Source organism: Elgaria multicarinata, chromosome 16, assembly GCF_023053635.1.
Source record: "Elgaria multicarinata webbii isolate HBS135686 ecotype San Diego chromosome 16, rElgMul1.1.pri, whole genome shotgun sequence".
NCBI classification, from domain to species: Eukaryota; Metazoa; Chordata; class Lepidosauria; order Squamata; family Anguidae; genus Elgaria; species Elgaria multicarinata.
Genome location: NC_086186.1, coordinates 22,788,895 through 22,811,778, shown reverse-complemented (window position 1 = coordinate 22,811,778; position 22,884 = coordinate 22,788,895). Strand labels below are relative to the sequence as shown.

The following is a 22,884-nucleotide window of genomic DNA, read 5'->3' as shown; positions in this document are numbered from 1 at the left end:
TATTTGCTCAGTGGCATCGTTAGTTGTGAAGCAACAACAGCTATTCCATTGCCAAGGTCTGGGACTCATACTCCTGTTAGCTAAGACATGGATGGCAATCTCTTATTCCAGAGGAAGGCAACAAAAGGTCTATGGGGCTCTATCCAGTCTACCAAAACATTACCTCTAGTCTACACAGTTCTCTGTAAAGTAACAGACCAGCAGGCTGGTCATTCTACAGGACAGTGGTATGGCGAACCTTGATAGATTCTTGTCTACACTGCCCTATCTCTTCCAAGAGGGAAAGAGATCCAATTTTCAGAGAAGTAAGCCCCCTGATAAAAGCCCCAAAGCCCAACAAAGTTGGTTAATGTTTTATGGCAGGCATTCCAGTAGCATGGATTTCCTCTCGCATCAAACCGTTTGGCTCGTCGACAGAATTCGTACTAACTCCACACTTCTCGAATCACGTTATTAGAGACTTGGCAAATCCGTTTGAAGCTCTTAACAAATTTTAAATGTCTGAGCAACTCAGTTTGAAACGATGATGTTTCAAGACGGTCTGGAGATCCTCGAGCGTTCAAAGAGTTGAAAAGGTCATGTTTGCCATACGCTCGTACACAGCGTATTAGAAAGTGGGCCATTAAACACATTTTGTTGAGTTAAGCAAATTATTTTTGCTCTTTCTAAAAACTGGGCTCTCTTCCAGCTCTAGTGACCGGCAATAAAATCAATCATGGACTCCAGTTAAGATGTTGACGCTAAGCTCTCTACTGTAGGCTGGGTTAAGGGCACAGCAAGTGACACCACAGGGAGATGGTGCTGGCTACACGCTAATAACTGCTCTTAAGGAGGGGCTTGCTCGATCCACAGCCGTTCTTGCTCCCATTTTTCACGCACTTGTCTTCAATGTCACTGAAGGAATCATCCTCTTCTTCATCACTCCGGTCATCTTTCACATTCTAGGGAAAAAACATTAGCCAATGGTTAACAGAAGCTGACACACACGCTACAGCTGGGTGGCTTGTGGCAACGGCAAACCAGCTCAGAGAAAAGGAAATGGGTGATGTTTCCAACGGACGTTAAACAGGCAGTTTGTGACTACTGGAAGAGATGTTGCAGCTGGATGATAGACAAGCACTTTGTGATACAATCAAAGGCTATAATGAATTGGAAAATAGTCTAGCCGGTTCTCTAACTATGCTAAGAATTATTATTATTATTTATTTATTTATATAGCACCATCAATGTACAAGAATCCAACATTAGTAACTTCATCAGGTTGTGGGGGGGAATCGTGTTTCCCTACTGCTGCTTCCCACCCCGCTTCTGTCCCACAACACTTCCTCTTTCTTTACACGGGGAAGAAAGAGGAAGTAAACAATGTCCACGTGGGCGTTTTTCTCCCGCTGCTTCTCCTGCGCACAGCAGGAAATGGCGGCACATTTAGCTACAGCCGAAAACGGTGGATTTTCTGGGACTTTTTCTGTGACGGGAAAATGAGCAGGAGGGGCGGGAGATGAGCGGGAGGCAGATGGCATCATCAAAAGGGCCTGCGAAAAACCGTGAGTGACCAGTAATGAGCATGCGATAAAACGCTCAACTGATGATGCTCTTAATATAATTAATCCACATCATCCCAGGTTATGTTGCTGGGCATGAGGTAGGGAGAACAATTCAGCCTTCTTTAACCATCTGGATTATTCTACTAAACTGGATACTGAGTAGATTATAGTCCAGTAGATTATTCAGTTTAGCAGAATAATCCAGACAATCAAAAAAAGAAACCAAGCTATGCACTATGAGGAAAAGCAAAGCTCTTGCAGTCCTTAGGTAGTGGTGAGATGGTAAACAGTTCATGTGGATTCATGCTCTTGTTTTTCCTTTCAGCAGAAGGGATTCCTCCTCTTCCCCCCCCCCAATTACTCAGTCATGGCAAGAAGCGATACACGTAAAACTGGGTTCTATGAAGGATCCAACACAGCTTTTCTGACCTTGGCACAAGACAGAAAGCACTCCATCAAACTTGTGCAGGCCCGTAACCTCAGTGGAGATTTCATCTTTCTGAGAAAAGGATCTGTTGCCAATTCTGAATGGGGTCGTACTCCCCCTGAAAGAACAGGTGCATAATTTGGAGATACTCCTGGACTCGTCCTTGTCACTTGAAGCTCAGGCGGCCTCAGTAGCTAGGAGTACCTTTTACCAGCTTCGGCTGGCACGCCAACAACAGCCATCCCTGGATCATTATAGCTTAGCCATGGCAGCAGAGGCATTGGTAGGCTCAAGATGCAATTGTTGTAATGTTCTCTATGAGAAGTTGGTGGTTTGGACTTGGTCCCAACGCTGCAGCTGGCCCAGAATGCAGGGCAAGGCCACAAACTGGCACCCCTTTCTGACAGAAAGTTACACCCTTGCTTAAAAAAACCTGTATTGATTGCCCGTAAGCTATTGGGAAAATTTAAGGCGTTGTTGTTAACGTATAAAGCATTACCAATTGACGTTAGACAAGCCCCACAGGTTTGACGTTTGGACGCCTTCTCAAAACGCATCTCTTCCCACAAGCTTTCCCTGACGTGTCACCCAGCCAGCTATGGTTTACAGCAGTTTTACCAATAATTATTAGGGCTGTGCACAGACACACCCACCCTGATCTGCTTCGTGGCCCAATCTGGAAAATCCGGATCGGGCCCGATCCTCTTCGGGCCGATCCGCCTGTCTCCTGCTCCGTTCCACGGAGCGAGATCTGGCTTCGCCGCCATCACCGCATGGACAGCAGCGCCGCCACCAGGTAAGCCACCCACCCACCCACCCCAGTGTCCGTTGTCATGGGCTTCAATTGAGGCCCCGGCTTGAAGCCGGAAGAGGCCTCGGCCTTCACTTCCGGCTTCAACTGGGGCCTCAACTGAAGCCCATGATGGACGCAGGTAGGCCTCCCTCCTCCCTGCCCCCTTACCTGGCTCCATTGCCATCGCCGCAGGGACTGTGGCAGCAGCGCCAGATGAGTCCCCCTCCAGCCTACTTACCTGCGTCCGGAGCTCCGGATTAAGGCGATCCTCTTCGCCTCGATCCGCAGCCCCCCCCCCCCTCGACTCTGTTCGCCTCCGCCTTTTCCGGAGACAAATCAGGCTGCCTCACCACTGCTTCTCTGAACCGAAGAGAAGCAGAGCACAGCCCTAATAATTATTGTTACATTGTCTTGTTTTATTGTTTCATTTTATTGTTGTTCTGCTGCCACTGCCTTTTACGTGCACCACTTTGATACCTATGCGGGAAGCACTAAATAAATTTGAGTAATAAAAGAAAATAAACAAACAAATAAACAAAAATCCAATTCCTTAAGGCCCAAAATACGATTTAGAGCAAAAAAGGGTATGAGAAGTGGCTGTGCAAATCTTTCATTGTGCTGTAAACGTGACGCAAAATCCACCCGCCAAGCACGTGCAGGAGAAGATATTCATGACATTTTCAATATTATCTACCCTATCAGAGATCAACAGTGCAACTTTCTGCATGTCTACCAAGAAGTAAGTTCACCGAAGCTTATTCACAGGTAAGTGCATATCACATTTCAGCCTTTTTGGAAGAATCTGACTTTGCCATCTGCATTGTTCCTGCTCTACAAAACAAGCATTGACCCTCATTTGATGGGCTTTCAGGTCTGTTGTCACCATTAGTACTAGGGTGACCAACTGTCAGGATTTCCCCGGATTTGTCCTGGTTTTTGTTCTTTCCATGGTGTCAGGGGGGATTTTCTATAATTTTCAATAATGTCCTGGAATGACATACCTTCCCCTTTAAGGCTGCCATTAGCATGGCAGGAGGGAATGACATGCTTTCTTGAGGCACGTCATTCCCCCACCCTGAGCTCCAATTGAGGTCTTAAAGGGGAAAGTGGGTCATTCGTGGACATTATAGAAAAGGCCCCCATTGGAGTGGATGGTGGTGGTGCAGAATGAAATCCTTTCCCCTCCTCCACTCCAATCGGGTTCTTTAAGGTGGCGGGGGAATAACGTACTTTCTGCAGGACTCAGAAAGCTGCTTCCCCCCACACACACTAGGTGTCCTCTTTTTTGGTTTCCCAAATATGGTCACCCTAATTAGTACTAAATTTCTACATCCAAGAAAACAACATCTATGATAGCCAGTTTGATTGCCATCTTGCATCCACCCCCACTAGTGCTGTGCACCACCTCGGGCCGAATCCCCAAAACCAAGGTGAGGGGGTTGATTTGGCCCACCTCATCTCGGTTCCGGCACCCAGGGACCCACAAGGCCAAGTCACCTCAGGGGCCCTGAATCTCACTTCGGCTTCGGAGCCAAGGCAGGCAACCTCAAAGCTCCTCAAGTTGAAACAGGGCCATTTCAGGGGCTCCAAAACAGACTCCGAGGTGAATCGGGGGGACAGCCCTAACCCCCATTCCCTATTTCTATATTAAGTTTCCATGAAAACAGAATAAGGTTAGAAAGGAAAACTAAAACATAAACTCTACCAGCTTGACCACACAACATAAACTTCCTGGGGTTCTCTCTTTTGTCTTTTCCAGAGCAATCCGCAGAAGGGTATCCAAACAAACAAATTGTACTGTAAATACTGTAGGATAAACTTGGCACATCATCAGATAGAAGGAAGGAAAAGCAACCTTCCCCACACAGACAACTGATGAGGTATCATTTTGTTCAAATCGCCCACTGGTACTTCCTGAGTAGAGTTGCACTTTGCACTTAACAAAGGCAATAGCGTTTGTCTGGGAGTTCAAGATGATGACCTGCAGGAACATACAGGGAGAAAACCCGCCGCAATTTTTTAAAAAACACACACACAAATATACGTGCTGAGCACAGAGGAAGGAGAGGGATTTGATGGAAACTTGGCTTCCCTTCCAATCTTGGGACAGCACATGCTGGAGTTGCTTGTGATCGATGGAAGAACTCAAGGGTATGTTTATGTGGAGATGTATCCTTGCCCTCCCCGCATTAATGTATTATTCTGGGACTTCAAATATTAATGGGACTTCCTTAAATGAACCTATGCGAGCCGTTGCTTTGTGTGGTGGAAGCTGAAGATAATACAAAGAAATGTCTCTCAGCCGGTTTTCAAGTCTATGCAGGTTTTAAAAAGAGAATTGTTGAACCAGTACTTGAGAATGATGTGAAAACTGACCAGATTGTGATCCCAGATGTGATCATAACAACAACAATCCTGTGTTGGGTTTACAGTCTGAAGCCCTGTTGAATGGTTACAAATGTAATTTACTGTATGCAATTCCACTGAAACACTCAACATTTATTTATTTATTTATTAAAAAATGTGTGTGAACCAGCCTTAAAGATGGACTTTAGTTGACCCATTAATAATCTGTTCGCTTAGTGATTAGGCAACTTTCCCTTTTAATTGATATTAGTACCATACGATGGACGTATCTGCCATATGATGGGCATTTCAAATGACCCAGACTATCATGTGATAATTGCAACTTGGATTTAAGACAACGTAGGTCACACTAAAGTATCAGGGAAAAGGAAGTGAATTCATGAAGTATAGTATACTGAACTCCTGGAAATAAAAACACTGTGCTCTAGAAGGTTCTGTTGGCAACACTCCAGCGATGGTAGACGCGATTCATAAACAGAAATCTACGAATTAAGACTGCAACATATACACCAGGACTGGGGCAGAGATGCCCAACCAGTGGTTTTACATTTTTTATAATTTAAAACTTTACATTAAAAAAAAATTCCTGCTATTTAACCCATCTGTCTCCAACTCATTTGGTTTCACTAAGCTGATTTGCAACTATCAATTTTCGAATAAAAAGTTTGGTATGTTTATCTTTTTTTTCACAGTTTTGGTCACAGCCTGGGGTTCATTTTTCCCCAAGGGGAAATCTGTTAACTAGACTTGCTTCGTTCATAGATTGGCTGCCTTGAGTGCCATTTTTGGTAGAAAGTCAGGGTACAAATCAAATAAATACATTCATATGTACATTAACCCGGGTGGTGGGGGTGGGGGTGGTGTTCTCCAACCCTTTTGGATTGATGGGCACATTTAAAATTTTGAGTGATGTGGACACTCTCACGAAGTGGCTGCCACGGTAGGTATGGCCATTCACAAAACACTCCTTTCCCAAAATGGAAACTGATGAGACTAAAAAGAAAGTACCTTGGCCAAGAACTTCAGTTCAAGGCAGAGAAGGTGTCTGATCTCCAAACACAAAACCACTCTTTTGAACTCGAATAAAGATGGCTTTGTAGCATGGCAACCTCCCAGTACACTTTAAAAAAAAAAAACACCTTAAGAGATAAAGACCCTATTCAGACATCACGCTAAGCCACAATGGTTTAGCATTTTGAGCTAAACATTATGGCTTATCGTGTTGTGTGAACCTTTCCTAACCATGGTGGCTACATAACCAGGGTTTAAACACTGCTGCAAAAGGGTTAGCAGTCTAATCACGACTTAGTGTGTTGTCTGAACTGCCCCCAAATTAAAGTTGGGAGTGGCAGAGGGTCTGGTGGTTGTCAAAAAGTGCCCATGGGCACCAATTTGAAGACCCCATTATTAACTATATAAAAAAGGGCTAGTTAACCGAATTAAAGGTTCAATCCGTAATTTGCTGGGAGTTATAGGACTGTTTTCTGTCTAAACATGCATCAGATTGTGCCCTAATTGCAATTTCTGTTTTCTGCCTGAAGTGTAGGCCTTTGCAAGCTTGCTCTCTCAGCAACCCAAGATGGCTCAATAAAAAAGTTACCATTCATCTATACGTCCCTCATTCTCCAGGATCCAGAAAACAACAGTACTTCAGATCAAACAAATAACCGAGTTCATTACTGCTGAGCTTAACCCGATGGAGATATAATGGCCATGACCATACATCATTTACTATTAATCCTGCACTCCGTTGTTTCCATAAATTCTGCTAGTTGTGTTTATTGAAATTCACTAACTACTCCAGGGTTTGTGGCTTTGGGAGAATGTCAAAAGCCCAGGCGGTGCTGCATGAGTCATCATGTCCTACTGCTTCCCGAGTGAGTCCAATTATAAATCCACTGTTGGCAATGAAACAAAGGACAATATAATCAGCATTTGGGGGCTGTTTTGAAATGTCTTTGTTAACCCTAAGACAAAGCTTAGAGTTGAGCTAAAGGGTTCCTTGTTATGAGACTTTTGTCCGCATTATGAATGCTTGCTTAGCTGAAAAACAGGTTGTCGGGTCTGGTATATTTTATTGAGTGTGGGACCTGCAAATCGTCTGGGTCAGCCCTCCCCAACTTAGTGCCATCCAGAATGGATGGACTACAACTCACATCATCCCCAGCATCTGCAGAGCACAGGGTTGGTGAAAGCTGGTCTGGGCACTTGCAATGGCCCAACGGTTTGGGCACCTCCAGTAGGGAACGAACCTGTCTGGAAGAGACTTGCCTGCTTTGCCCATGTGATCTTCACTCGGCCATTTTTTATGTAACAGTCACCCAACCATTTAGGTTTGGCCCTTGGGGAAACCATTTGGAGGAATGAGCTGCCTGGGATGCAAAGAAGAAACAGAGAGGACTCGCGTTTCCACAAACGATTTTGGATTTGAAAACATCCTCCCTCGACATTCTTAGGTTCAGTGGTGTAGAGGCAAATTTGAAGTGTAGGCGCTCATCGTGACAGTCTACATAGCCACAATCCCACCCCAAGGAGAGGCCCAAAATTGCAGGCGGCTGTGATTGTCCATGTCAACAAACGTAGGGTTGTTGCGAGCCTCTGGAGGCCGACAGACCCCCCACATCCGCTCCTCCAGATCCAGTTGGGCACACTTGGCGTGAGTGCGGACCAACCCTCGAGCACATGCAAGGCCCCTGCCCACCCTGGCTGCTGACAACACACCTTTCCACCACCACCCCTGTAATAGCGGCAGCTGCTAAGCATTCGCCGGGCCAGGCCAAGCCTTAGAAGCAGCTCCCGTAGCCCAGGGGGTGGGGTGGACAGCAGCAGTGAAGAGTGAGCATCTGCCTCAATTTTGCCAAACTCTAAACAAACCAGTTCTAGCAGGCTTCATCTCCACCAGGAGCAAGTGGTCTTTTGTAAAGCGAACGGGCCTTAATTGCCCATGCCGCCCCCAAACGACTTTGCACGGCAACAGGGAAGAATCGAGTGGTGCGGGAGAAATCCATTCCACCCTCACCCACCCCAACTACTGTGACAATTGCAGCTAAGCTCAGAGGGAACAGGGGATTCTAATTAATATGAACAAGTTTGCAAATGCAGGGACACTTTCTCCCTCCCTTGGCTCCCCAGTATCAAATTTTAAATTGCAAGTTCTTGGCGATTAGAGGTCTAAGCTCCTCCTCTGCCTAGAGCTGGGATGTTGACCCTCCTTCAGTCCACGGGCCAAATTTCTTTTCAGAGAAGATCTCGGGGGCCGCATTCCAGTGATGGGCGGAGTCAATGACAAAAGGGGTGGGACCAAAATACCAGGGCATTGTAGCTTAAAGCTCTTACCGTCAGTCACTAAGCCTCAGGAGGGGCATTTCAACTTCTCAGAATGGGGGAAAAACTACACAAAAGTTGGGGAACCACCCAATGATTGGCGGTCCGGGGAAAGGGGTGGGGCCAGGGGAAGGGGCGGGGCCATATGGCAAACTTTGGAGGGGCAGATTGAGACTCCAGGTGGGCCAGATTTAGCTCCTGGGCCTGAGCTTCTGCAGCCCTGATGTAGAGCCACACACACTGATGGTGCTTTATTATTATTATTATTATTATTATTATTATTATTATTATTATTATTATTATATTTATTTGTATCCCGCCTTTTGCCCAATGCTGGGCCTCCTGAATACAACACTGGAGTGTAGCCACTTTGGGACAGGATTCAAAGAATTGTGCAGCTGGCTTGAAAAAGCCCAAAGGGAGGTGGAGTCTTGGGTTTCCCACCTGTGCCAAAAGGAGAAACACTTGGGAACCAAAGGTCCACACCCAGATGAATTTCAAGATGTCTGATTGTTAATGTTGTACCAGTTTTATATGTTTTCAATCAGTTTTATGCATTTTTTTGTTTTAATGTTGTTCTTCACCTTGATCCAGAGGGAGAGGCAGGTAAGAAATAGTTGTTGTTGTTGTTGTTGTTGTGCTTGGATCCAGCTCCAGCTGAGAGCCCCCCCCTTCCCTCCTGCTACCAAGTGCCACTGCTGAGGCCATCAGAGGGAAAGGAAGCAGCAGCCAGGCATCCCTCCATTGTGCCTGGACCTGTATGAGGCTATTAAAGGGAGAGGGAAAGAAAGTGGCAGCCCTTCCACAGAGTCCATGGCCTGCTGAACTTTACAACTAAGAATTTAGTGCCTAAATTTGCATTTTTCCTCCTCCCTCCCCATCCCCTTTCCTTTTGTGTCATTTTTTTTTTAGATTGTAAAAAAAAAAATTGTCTCAAGAAATGTTTTTGTAAGGCGCCTTGAGAGTCGCCTGTTTTGGCAAAAGGGAGGGATAAAAATGCTATAATAAATACATAAATATGAAGGCAGCATGTCAGCTGTGGGTATGGCGGAAAGGGGAAGCTAAAAAAGTTTTTTAAAATTAATTAAAAGCAGGAGGGGCAGAGAAGCTGGCGGGCTCCAGGAGAGATGTTGGACGGCACATTGGTGCCCACAGGAGCCATTTTGGAGACCACAGGGCTATTAGCTTCGTTGTGGGCTTTGTGAAGGAATACCGGATGGAACCTTGGTCTGATGCAGCAGGGCTCTGAGATTCTTAAGGGTAGGAGGACAGAAAGGCTACAGCTGATTAGGTCTGCAACAGAAATGCCTCGGGGGGGGGGGTCGCTAAGGCGTATGCGAATGAATGAAGCAGTTGGAAAAAGTGAACAGCACAGTGTAGCCACACTTGGCAAAGCTAAAACGCAGCCAGGTTAAAATAAGAACTTTGCCTGTGCAGCTCATTGTCAGTATAATGAGCTAGCAGTATAATGAGATTTTTATAGAGCACTCAAACCCAACAGCTCTTGGTTGAGGTGGTATTGACACCACCCCATTTCTCTCAGCTGATGTTGCGGGACCTTGAACAATAGGAAATGGAAACATTCACGACTTTCTCTGCTATTAAATAAAGCCACATCGGAAGACAGAATGGTCTAGATGCAGAGAGCTGGCTTGGGATGCTGGTCTTCAGCCTAGGAAGGCCGTGCCATTTTTTTAAAAAGAACTAGAGCCAAAGGAACCTGGCTCACGAAACAGTGCCCAGAACGGAAGAAGTGACGTGAGAAATCTCTTGGACCACCATGCAGTCACGGCCCAGTCCCAGATCAGTAGAAGGAGAAAGGAGGACCTAAGTCAATCAATCAGCAGTCGTCCCAGTATGGAAAATTTGCCGCCTCCTCTTGTACACACGCCCATGGAGGGATCCAATTTCCCCTTGCCAAGGCTGAGATGGCAAATCTACCAATTGTGCTGGAGGGGAACAGACAGGGGTCGACAGGGTGGTGTCCATGCACTGGGACCAGTGGCTCAGAAGAAAAGGTGATTGTGAAGAAACGTGATTTGTACAGATCTCGAGAGAATCGACAACGTATCTTTTTTACAGAATGAAGAGGAGAGGAATCAAGAGTTCAATTTCAAAGATGCAATTTTGTAAATCATGCAGATTGGGGTAGATTCCACAGATCAGCAGAACAGAACAACAACTGCTCATAAAGGTTGACCCACACCCCCGTCTGAACATACAGATGTTGGATGCGGCTTACCGTATCATTGTCTATTTTAGCCCAAGCTGGGATAGGAATGTTAAGCACCTGGAAAGAGTAAACAACTATTAACAACCAACATGTCACACAATAGCCAGGAAGATGCCGGGTGAAACGGGTTTGTCTCCATTCAGCGTCTTTTCTCCACCTTGGGAGTTGGTACTAGACCATCTCCCAGCTGCCGTTTCTTGCTTTGGGGATTGAGTCGGTGCAGAAATGCCACAAACATCGCAGCAAGGACTTGCTGGAACAAATGAGAGTTCAACACCTTGGCAGTGGGAATACTTCAACTATTTGAAGAGCAGTGCTTTTAATAAGGCAGCACATTCTCACAGCTTTTCCATGTCCTTCGCGGCTGCAGAAACTGTACCACAGGAAAATCGTGCTCATGCGCTCACAAACATGAGCAGCAGCATCAATTGACACCTAGAAACACGGGGAATGTTGTTTCCCCTGTCCCTGGCTTGAGTGGATGCCACAGCTTACCTATTCCAGGCTCCTGTCCTTGATGAGTAAATTGACCATATGGAAAGGAGGACAGGGCTCCTGTATCTTTAGCAGTTGCATGGAAAAGGGAATTTCAGCAGGTGTCATTCGTGTGCATGCAGCACCAGGTGAAATTCCCTCTTCATCCCAACAGTTAAAGCTGCAGGAGCCCTGGCCTCTTTTGTATCTGGTCAAGAGGGCAGGGCTCCACCTGCAGCTCCAACTGTTGTGACGAAGAGGGAATTTCACCAGTTGCTGCATGCATATAAATGACATCTGCTGAAATTCCCTTTTCCATGCAACTGTTAAAGTCACAGGAGCCCTGCCCTCCTTTCCATATGGTCAACCCTAATGCCATCCTGCTACGCCTAAGCAGCAGCTGATAAAGCAGAGCTGGGAATGGTGTCATGCAGATTGCATGATGTAGAAACACAAGCTTTTGGGCTGCAACAATCACATGCCTCCTGCAGAGTCTAGGTTCTGCCTTAAGACTGCAATTCAGTCTTTCTGGTGTTGCTTTCTGTCTTGCAAGTAATGAAGCATAACCTGTTTTCAGAGTGAGTTCCCTTTGTCCTGGGCACAGACACAAAATCTTGCTAATTTGTGTTCTACTAAAGAGAGAGAGAGAGAGAGAGAGAGAGAGAGAGAGAGAGAGAGAGAGAGAAAGATATGCATATAACTATCTAGTGTAGTGCCCACGTCTTCTGTAAACAGATTGACTTTCATGACACAGCCTGTCAGACAGGTTCCTTTTGGTGCCCACTTTGCAGCTTGGGAGATGCAAAGCTGCTTTCTCAGCCAAGTTTGCCACCACTATGGAAAACAGAGGGAGATGGAGAGCCAGCTGAAGTCAGCCCAGACAGCAAAGGAGCAGCTGTATCATTGCTGCTATAGAACACCTGCTTGTCGAACGCTCCATTTCCCAGAAACTATGCAAAACAGATCGATGTCTATCTTTACCTACCCATCTACTTGTACTTTAAAAAGCTAGTTCTCAAGGCCCCATCGCCCTCTGGGCTGACCAAGATACAAAACTCAAGGATGGTCCTATGCGTACAAAGTGGTCAGGCTGTGCAGTTAGGGTCAGGCTTGACTTGCAATGGATGGGGAGGTCACTAGATTTTAGACGTCATCCTGATGGCATTCCTGAGTGCAACTAGGGCCATAGGTAGATGAGGGGCGTGGAGGGGGATGATCTCACGATATGATGATGGTGAGATCCTCCCCCTCAGTCTACACATAGCGCGTGACAACCCGGGAGGATGGAGGATGTCATGGCCGCCATTTTTTTGTTTTTAATTCAGGACAAGCACAGGAGCGCTCCATTGAAAAGGTAAGTTTTTTTTAAAAAAAAAATAACCACCACCACCTTGCATTCCCAACCTCACCCCCAATGGTTACTCACGAGGAGCCGGGATGAAACCACAACAGCAGGCCACACATCCTACGTTCTCGTGATCATCTCGAGACCGTGGAAAAAAACGCAATTATAGGGTAGGGTGATATCCCGTGGAAAGGCAGGGATCATGTCTCCCTGTTCCCAGGATCCCATATGCATCATGGGGATGCACAGGGACGATCCCGGGGTGATACCTGGGATATCACCCTGTGTAGACATGCCCAAGGTCTCCCCTACAAGGTACTGGTTGCTGTTCCTATGAGGAAAAGTAAAGCACAATATTTGCAGGCACTGTTGTAGTGTAAACAAAACCTGTCGTCCATCGGTGATGCTGGTTGGTTTGGCCTTCATCAGCAGGATCCACCCATCCACCCACCCTTCCAGGGGTGCCTGTGTGTGCACAAGACATCCCTTGCCCAGAGAAAGCTTGGCAAGAGTATGAGTGGAAATTATCTTGGATTTGTAGTTGATCACAAGCTGAATATGAGGCAGCAGCATGATGTGGCTGCAAAAAAGGCAAATACAGTTTTGGGCTGCATCACTGGAAGTACAGCTTCAAAAGCATGGGATGTAATAGTTCCACTCTACTCTGCACTGGCCAGACCTCACCTCGAACACTGTGTCCTGTGCTGGAGAACACACTTGAAGGATTCAGATAAATTGGAATCAATTCAGAGAAGGAGCAAGAAAGATGATCAGGGACTAGAAATGAAGTCCTACGAGGAAAGATGGAAGGAACTGGGTATATTAAGCCGTGCGAAGAGAAGACTGACACTACTTTTTCAAGTTCCTAAAGGGTTGTCACACAGAAGAGGGCCACAACCTGGTCTCTGTCATCCAAGACTGTAGGACACGTAATAACAGGCTTAACATACAGGAAGGCAGATTTCACTTGAGTATCCAGAAAAAAATCCTAACGGCCAGGCAATGGAACCCACTGCCCAGGGAGATGGTGGGCTCTCCATCACTAGAGGAATTCAAGCAGGAACTGGACAGCCATTTGTCAGGGATGCTTTAAACTAGATTCCTACACTGAGCAGGGGGTTGGACTCAAAAACCTAAACAGCTCCTTCTAACTCTATGATTCATGACCCATGCTCACACACTGGGCTTCCTCTCTTCCTGGACTCCGTTTGACATAATTCCAGGGTGTGTGTGTGTGGGTGTGGGTGTGTGTGTGAAATGCTCTGTTCATCCAGGGGAGAACCATCGCAGCTTCTTCACCACAAGAGGCCTCACTGCAACTGGAAACATTTTGCATCAGACACGATCCCAGCCAGCCTTCTTTAACCTGTCGTCCTCCAGGTGAGTTTGTTTGATATTTATTTATCAGAGTTACATACTGCTTTACACCAAATTTCAAAGGGGTGAATCATGCCAACACAACGACAACAAAACACGACAATAAAACTGCACAATAGTAAAATAATGATTGGCTGGGGAATGCTGGGAGTTGTAGTCTACACATCTGGAGGGTCACCAGGATGGGGAAGATTGGAACCGCCTAATTAGAACACCTCCCCCCTTGCACCTTCAGTACAAGACCCACATCCTCTCTTTTCCTGGCTTCTGTCTGTTTGAGGGCCTTCCTAGATGAGGCCTTAGCGTGCATTCTGACCCGGCTTCCCTGCTGTGCGTCCAGATGATGCACAGGGGAATCCGCAGACAGGCTGCGCTGAGGCCTGGTCTTACCCGCCATAAGCGAAGTCGCCTTTTCCCCAGCCTCAGGCCGGAGCTGGGGAACGTCTAGGGACTTCCGCGGCTTTTCGCAGCTCCTCGCTTACTCGCGATGAGCCGCGAAAAGCCGCGGACCGCTGTGCCCATCGGCGGGGGGGGGGCGAAGGATGGCAGGGTGGGTGGCACGGGGGGAGGGCGGGTAATGCCTGGCATGGGGCGACGCTTGCAATGCCGTCCCATGCCAGGCATTGCCCGCGCGGCGCGATCGCACCCGCCCTCCCCCCGTGCCACCCCCCTGCCACCCCCCCGCCATCCTTCGCCCCCTCCCCGTAAAAAAACCCCCCAAAAACCCACTTACCTCTCCGGAGTCTTCGGGCCGCACCCAGCCCCTTTAAAAAATTTTTAAAAATGGCGGACGCCGCAGGGACGCGACGTCCCTGCACGTCGTGCGTGTGGTAGCCTGGGGGAGGCGCGCTAACTTCAGCACGCCTCGGCCCCGCCTCCCTGCCGGCATAAGCCGGCAGGTCTGGCAAGGCCCTGAGATTCAGTCTCAAGAAGTGTTCTGGTGAACTTGGAAGCTTGCTCATTGCTTTGTGGCCATATCCATTGGTCCTGCCATGCTATTGGGTGCTTTTGGGTTGTCCCTAATGGACCGAAGCAACTCTCTGCGGTTCTATGCAACATTCCTTCCTCCTGTTCCTCCCTTTTCTTTCCCATTCCATCCTGCCCTTGCCTCTTTCAGCATCTAAATTTATAGTGGGGCTGTCCACACAACACAGTAACCCACATTCAAGGCTTGAGCTAATTTCATGATGAAATCGACTTGTCCCCAATACTTTGGCTGAAGCCCCAGCTTCCTTACCTTCACAAAAATGAATTTCTTCAGAATGTTGAAAACAAAGTATCCCCAGTAGAGGTGAAGTCCCTGTAGGACCAACAGCTGCACGTTGAACACAAAATATGCTGCCACAAGTGTATCAGTATAAAGCGTAGGATAATATAACGTGGCCCGTAGAATCCTGAAATACAAAACGTATTGTGACAAGGTGAGAAAAAACCCTGAAGAAGTTCTAATCGACGTAGGCATATTTATTTGTTGTCGTCATTATCTTTTTCCTTAATGCCACCTTCGAGGGACCCAAGGTGGCATGACAGCAACTAAAAACAAAACTACGAAACGAAAGAATCACATCCATATTTTTTTTAAAAAAAAAAAAGTCAAAAGATTAAAAGCAAGAATTAAAACAGACACAAATCGAAGACTGACAGAGCGCAGATGCAAATACAAAATTTGCAGCAGGTTTCTCGTCCTCATTATTTCAGAAATTTGCTTGAAAACGTGACGGGTGGGCGAGGGATGATTAAGGAAGATCAGAAACAAGGAAGGGAGCTCAGAAAGAAACCCACTCAGCCACATTTTGACCCTGTTTAGGCAACACGCTAAGCCACAGTGGTTAAGCATTTTGAGCTAAACATTATGGCTTAGCGTGTCACATGAACCATTCCTAACCATGGTAGCCACATAACCATGGTTTAAACACACTTACTAACCATACGCTGCAAAAGGCTTGCAGCTTAACCATGGCTTTCGAGTGTTCTTTGAACAAACCATTGCAGGGTCAGTTTCAGTGAACATGGCCAACGGTCTAACCCTCTCTGGAACATGCCAAGTTCATTACATTTTCCAACTCTTGTGATTTCCAAATGTAGCTGTCAAGATTGCTCCAGTTTCTTTTGCTATTTTGCCATAGTTCTTTGTAGTGCTTGTTTTGGCCACATAACAATTGGTTTACACTCTTGAACAATGCCAATAGAGGGAATAATAATAATAATAATAATAATAACAACAACAACAACAACAACAACAACAACAACAACAACCACTTCAGCATGCTCAAAGCAAAGTGAGTCAAACTGCATGAATGGTTGGCCCATCCTTCTGGAGAGGCATTTCATTCATAACCACTGCCTTAAGAGACGTGTTTGGCGGAGACTGGAGGAAGGGTGTTTTGAATGACCACTCCCAGTCTGGTGGAGCTCCCTTGCGAGGGAGGGAGGTTCACCCCATCTTAGATGTTCTTCCACCAGCAGGCAGAGACGGCTTTTAGCCTGTAAGTGGGTCTTATGGGTCATAGAATCATAGAATCATAGAATAGTAGAGTTGGAAGGGGCCTACAAGGCCATCGAATCCAACCCCCTGCTCAAAATAGATGAAAAGGTAGAGGTCTTTTCCTCCTCTATCATGGTTATGTTTTTACTGTATTTTAATGCATTGATTCAATCCATTTTAATTGCGCCCGGAAGCTGCTGTGAGTGCCATATTTTGGTGGAAAGGAGGGATACAAATCCAATCCAATCCAATCCATAAAAGAATGCCACTTACCAAAAGGGGAAGAGAACAAGTCGTGTGATGAAGAAGGCAATTGAGAATATGACGAAGAAGACGTTGCATGCCTTCTCCCACTTGGCATAGTTGAATAACTTCGCAGCCTGAAATGTCAAGCAAACACGTTAGGAAGCATTAGGACAGAACTCAGTGGGTAGAGCACCTGCGTTGCATGCAGAAGGTCCCAGGTGCAATCCCAAGCACCTCATCAGAACAAAATTCAATCATCAAAAAACCAACCAGTTTAAAAGACCGGAAGCTAAGCCTATGTCATGTGGGTCCAAACTCTACAAAACCAAGAAATTGGAAGCTTCTCTGATGTGCCCCGGGATCAGTCATGCTGTTGTGCAATGTCACAAATTGTGCTTGTGTAACCCCTATGGAGCAGAAGGTTTAGTCCCTTGGGCGGGGCTCTCACTGAGAGGGAGGGCTGGAGAAGACACAGCAGAAAGAAAGAGAACCAGTTCTGCTGAAAGCTGACTGTTTGAGAATTCTGTTTAATTATAAGCCCTTATCACCTTGCATTGAAATTGAAATATTAATTGTGTACAATAGCATTTCAAGGGGGTGGGGAATCATTTTTTTTGTATTGATATTTGTATTAATTATATTATTGCAGGGCTAATACTCTGAACTGTTTTGTTGCTCCTTGGAATTTTGCCCTGGGACAGAAAGGTTGAAAAAGTCTACGAAAAGGACTCCCAGAGTACTCGGCACACCATGCAGGATTGAGCTGCAAGCAAGAAATCCTTGTTTGTTATTGTTGTTGTTGTTGTTGCACAAAGGACAGATTGTGGCACATTTCTGTGTTTGAATGTTTACTAAAGACATGTTTTGTTAAAGTTATATGTATATATGTTTTCTTTGCAAGTTTGTTCCAATTAAGCCCCATAGAACCCACACTAGGAGGTTATACTTGCTTGAAACTTACTCTCCATGAAAGACTCTTTTCCTGAGTCTTTCAGTCCCAAATCATGTATGGGACTGTATGGATGGGAGAAAACGCCTGTAAAGACTGCAAGGCTGAAATGTGTTGCTCTGCAGGTGGTCCCTTGGTCTGTGCCACCCTCTCCTTGCGCTGGATAAAACAGTGCTCTGGGTAAAGCCTCAGTCAGACCTCTGTTGAGCAGGGTCCACAGGGAGAGCCGCTCCAAATATTTCAATGATTAGAACAAACAACCCAAAGACAATTGCGTGAATGGATACAAGCACTAAAAATCCCAATAGCTTTTACCTCCAGCCAATAATCTGCAGCGTCGTGGACAATTATCACCAGCGTTCCTAGGCGGACATAATTGGCACTCCAAGAGGTGAACATCAAGCAGAGCGCTGCTAAGTGGTGGACCACATGGGCTTTAAAGTCCTGCGGGGTGGGAGGGGAAATTGATCATCAACTCACTTCTTTAAAAGACAGTTACATGAAAAGCTGGGGTGGGTGCATTGAAGCCAATGCGCTTACCCAAGGGCTTTGGCTGTATGAATGAAAGGAAGGCCAGATGTATATTCTTTCAAGTCTGCCAAAGAATATATATGGCTGAGGAAGTGTGAAATGAACTGACAAAACAGGAAAAGATAGATAACCGGAATCCTGTCATAATTAATAACACAGTATATTAGTCTGTCATTATATCTTATTGCCAAGGTTTCACAAGAAGCAACTATTGCCTTGTCTTACCTTGTTTTGCCTTGTGTTGTCATCTTTATAATTTTGTATACTTGAATTGTTCTATTTGTGAGCACTACATAAAATAGAAGTCATTATTTTGACTCTGTATATTACCACTTTTTGATTGTATTGTTAAAATTATTATGCAGTTGTGTGCCTGTTGTTATTTCTGATATTTGGGGGGGGGGGGGGAAATATGGCCATCTGGCTAGGAATGATGGAAGTTGCAGTCCAAAAACATCTGGAATGCACCAAGTTGAGAAAAGCTGGTATGTACAGAGCAATGGATGCTGGTGGCTCCAATTTCAGTGGGGCTGTGGATACACAACCCCACTGACATTGGAGCTACCAGAGTCCACTGATATGGAGGGTCTTATCTTTCTAGTACTCAACTTGAATGGTTAATTAGTAACACTCCCATGGAAACCTAAGAGCCATCTAGTCCAGCATTCTCTTCACTCAGTGGCCAACCAGCTGCCTATGGGAAACCTTCAAGTACGATATAAATGCAACAGCATCCTCCCACCCATGTTCCTAGCAACTGGGGTGCCCAGGCATACTGCCTCTGATACCAGAGGTAGCATACAGTCATCAGGACTAATAGCCATTGACAGCCTTCTCTTCCATGGATTTGTCTAATCCCCTTTTAAAGCTGTCCGAGTTGGTGGCCATCATTACGTCCCCATTCAGAAGACACCTTAAACCATGGTTTTAACCACGGTTCTTAAGCCAGATAGCCGGGCTGTGTTCAGAAGACACCTTAAACCACGGGTTTAACCATGGTGAATAAAGCAAAAGCCTTATTCACCATGGTTAAAGCCATGATTTAAGGTGTCTTCTGAACACAGCCTGGCTTTCTGGCTTAACCACCATGGTAAAAGCCATGGTTTAAGGTGTCTTCTGAACACAGCCTGGCTTTCTGGCTTAACCACCATGGTAAAAGCCATGGTTTAAGGTGTCTTCTGAACACAGCCTGGCTTTCTGGCTTAACCACCATGGTAAAAGCCATGGTTTAAGGTGTCTTCTGAACACAGCCTGGCTTTCTGGCTTAACCACCATGGTAAAAGCCATGGTTTAAGGTGTCTTCTGAACACAGCCTGGCTTTCTGGCTTAACCACCATGGTAAAAGCCATGGTTTAAGGTGTCTTCTGAACACAGCCTGGCTTTCTGGCTTAACCACCATGGTAAAAGCCATGGTTTAAGGTGTCTTCTGAACACAGCCTGGCTTTCTGGCTTAACCACCATGGTAAAAGCCATGGTTTAAGGTGTCTTCTGAACGGGCCCTACATCTTGTGGTAGTGAAATCCACAGTTTGACTATCTGCTGTGTACAATGCAATGTTTTCCCCAGGAAAAGTTAGCAAATCAAGAAAGATCAGTGGAATATAAATTTTCAGCAGGACGTGCCTTCCTTTTGGTGTCGACTCCAAGGGTAAACAGCAGCGACAAATAGAAACTCATCTGGGCCATGTAGTACCAATACTGTGAAGGCAGTAACGGCTGCAGAGAGAAAGAAACCCATTACTTCTCTGATCAGTATGACATTAGCATGTTCCGGGGCGGAGGCAAAGGTGAGAAATCTTATTATATTTGATATATAAATCCCACAAATCAATAAATAAAATCCTTCTTCAATTTCTACTTTTTAAAATCCCTGCCCTATTTACCATGACCTTTCTTCATTTCAGCAGTATTATTTCAGGCACGGTGCTAGTAATTTTGTTACCCCTGTTGTTAAAGAACTGGAAATTGGAAATTCTTGCCAATCTACTAAATATCAATGAAAGATCTCCCAGTAGATCCTGATCTCCTTTCTGCCAGAAATGTACAAAATTTGTTAAATGCATTCCATCTGCGTTTCATGGAATCGGGTGTCTTTTGCTGTCTTTCCACTCATTGATAGAATCAGATTATTTAAACCAGACTCCTCTTCTACTTGCACTAATGCAAATTAGCGTTAATGCACACATGTGTAAATGCACTATTTCACATCCATTTAACGCAAATTAGCACTAATGTGTAATTCACAGTTAGGGCTTCGGAAATAGTTTTGAAACAATAGTTCTTCAAAGGAATATGCCCAGAGTAGCTTCTGGACATGTTGCTTCTTGCCATCTGAAGAGCTATCTCCCCTCACCCATTTTTTCCACTTGAACACATGACACTGAATATGGGCAAGGAAACTACTTAGACTCATAGAATTGTTGAGTTGGAAGGAACCACAAGGATCATTGAGTCCAACCTTCTGCAGTGTGCAGGAAAACAATTTCAACCATCCATGAGAGGTGGCTGTCCAGCCTCTTTTTAAAAACCTCCAAAGGTGGAGAACCCACAACCTCCATAGGTAGACTGTTCCACTGTTGTACAGATCTACTGTCGGGAAGTTTTTCCTTATATTTAATTGGAATCCAGGTCTAGGTGGCTGTAACTTATACCCATTATTTCAGGTCCTGCTTTCTGTGGCCATGGAAAATAATTCTTGACCATCTTCCCTGTGGCATCCTTTGATGTACCTGAACACAGCTAACATGTCTCCCCTCAGTCGTCTTTTCTCCAGACTGAACATCCCAAGTTCGTTCAGCCTGTCCTCATAGGTCACATCCTCAAGTCCCTGTATCATCTTTGTTGCCCTCCTCTGAACCTGTTCTAACCTGACAATGTACTTGGGCCCCATCCAAGGAGGAGATATATAAATACTTCTTCCCCCCCCCAAAAAAAAAAAAAATTGGTGAGACTGTGAGAACTCCAAGAGAATCAGCAGCAGCAAACTTACTTGGAATGGATAGCCTACCCACACGTACCAGATGTCATGAAACCAGGGTTTCTGGAAGGAACACAGAATTGGACAGAGAACTGACATTATTTCCAATATTATATCCCATAGCATAGCGGCTACATGACTGACAAGGTACAAATCTCACATCTTCCACAAACTTACTAAAGGTGCAATCCTGTGTATATTTTGAAGGAAAAAGTCCTACAACACCCAGCATTCCCCAGCTGGGAGTTGTAGGAGTTTTCTCTGTCTAAACATGCATAGGATTGGGCCCTAAGTGACCTTGACAAGTCACATTCTCTCTTGCCCACCACAACCCCTCCCATCTGCGATATGGATAGGATTAAGAACATAAGAACATAAGAAGAGCCATTCTGGTTCAGACCAAGGGTCCATCTAGTCCAGCACTCTGTTCACACAGTGGCCCACCAGCCATCAGCCAAGGATTATTAAGGATTGTTGAAGCAATCATATGTAAACTACCTTGACTGCTGAAGCAGCTTTCTCCAGCCTGATGCCCTCCAAATGTTTTTTACTTCAACTCTCATCATCCCCAGCCAACATACCCAATAGTCAAGAATGCTGGGGGTTGTAGTCCAAAACATCTGCAGGACACCAGGCTGGGGATGGTTGCTCTAAAGCAATGGATAAATCCAAAATATTATTAAACAATATGGATTTGCTAGCTAATAATTTCAGTCTGCAAACCTATACCTGGGAGTAGGCCCCACTGAACTCAATGGGACTTACTTCTGAGTAGACATAGGAATTTATTTATCTATTTATTGCATTTCTATACCACCCAATAGCCAAAGCTCTTTGGGCAGTTCACAAAAGTTAAAACCATCAGGCCATAAAACAAATTCATCATAAAATCTAATACAGCATAAAACCAGAATCTGAAAGTAAATTAGTACCAAAAACAAACAAAAAAACCCCAAAAACTCTGGGCAGCACCAAAAGGCCATAGCACTTAGCCCTGCAAGAATACCCATACAGGCTGGGGGATGCTCAGAGTCAAGGATACCATTCTTCTGTCTAAACATGCATAAGATTTCACCATAAAAAGTTCAAAATTGAAAAGCTTGGAAAATATAAAGATCTTCACCTGATGTCTAAAAGGACCACAAAGTGGAGACAGATTCCACAAGCGGAGGGCCGCCACTGAAAATGCCATCATTTGGCAGGGGCATTTGCAGAGGGCTCAGAAGATGATCTCAAGGTATGGGCAGGTAGATGTGGAAGGAGGTGACCCTTCATGTAGCCTGGTCTGAAGCCCTTTGGGACTTTAACAGTGAATGCCCGCACTAATAGAACTGTGGCACTTAGGAGGGGGAGTCAACCCCCTTTACTACATTTTCCTGATTAAAACTTGGACCTGTTGTTTTTCCCATGCTGCAAAACATGCAAGTACCATTCGTTTTAGAAAACCACGGGAGATTCTGTTCACGGAACTCCTGTGACGCAGAATTCGGATCTGAGTTACTGTGCCATCTTTAATTTTTTTTAAAAAAAGCTATGGTACAATACATACATTGCTCTATGTTATTATTCTATGGTTGCTGTAGTTCCCCGCCTTGATCTAATCAGAGAGGCGGGTAAGAAATAAATTATTATTATTATTATTATTATTATTATTATTATTATTATTCAGTCCTGGCCCTCTTTTTAACCCGAAAAACACATAAATCCCACAAACAACAATCACTCCATTTGGAGTAATAATGACAATATTGCTGCTCAATAAATTTACGAGGTGTGTTGCAAAACCTCTTATTTTGCAACATACCTGAATTTT

General features: G+C 45.3%; 1 protein-coding gene across 2 annotated transcripts in view; it reads right to left on the bottom strand.

Moving 5' to 3' along the window:
* Positions 1-301: 301 nt before the first annotated feature.
* Positions 302-22,884, bottom strand: part of CERS3 (ceramide synthase 3) — a 42,064-nt gene continuing 19,481 nt past the window's right edge. The window contains exons 5-10 of one of the 2 annotated variants that reach the window (XM_063142179.1): positions 21,084-21,134; positions 19,718-19,810; positions 17,880-18,008; positions 16,643-16,749; positions 15,122-15,278; positions 302-941 (exon numbers count right to left, since the gene is read on the bottom strand). In XM_063142179.1, coding sequence (XP_062998249.1) covers positions 813-941; positions 15,122-15,278; positions 16,643-16,749; positions 17,880-18,008; positions 19,718-19,810; positions 21,084-21,134 — 666 coding nt within the window. In that variant the 3' untranslated portion in view covers positions 302-812. The remainder of the gene's footprint in view (positions 942-15,121; positions 15,279-16,642; positions 16,750-17,879; positions 18,009-19,717; positions 19,811-21,083; positions 21,135-22,884) is intronic. The other variant, XM_063142180.1, reaches the window with a different exon arrangement.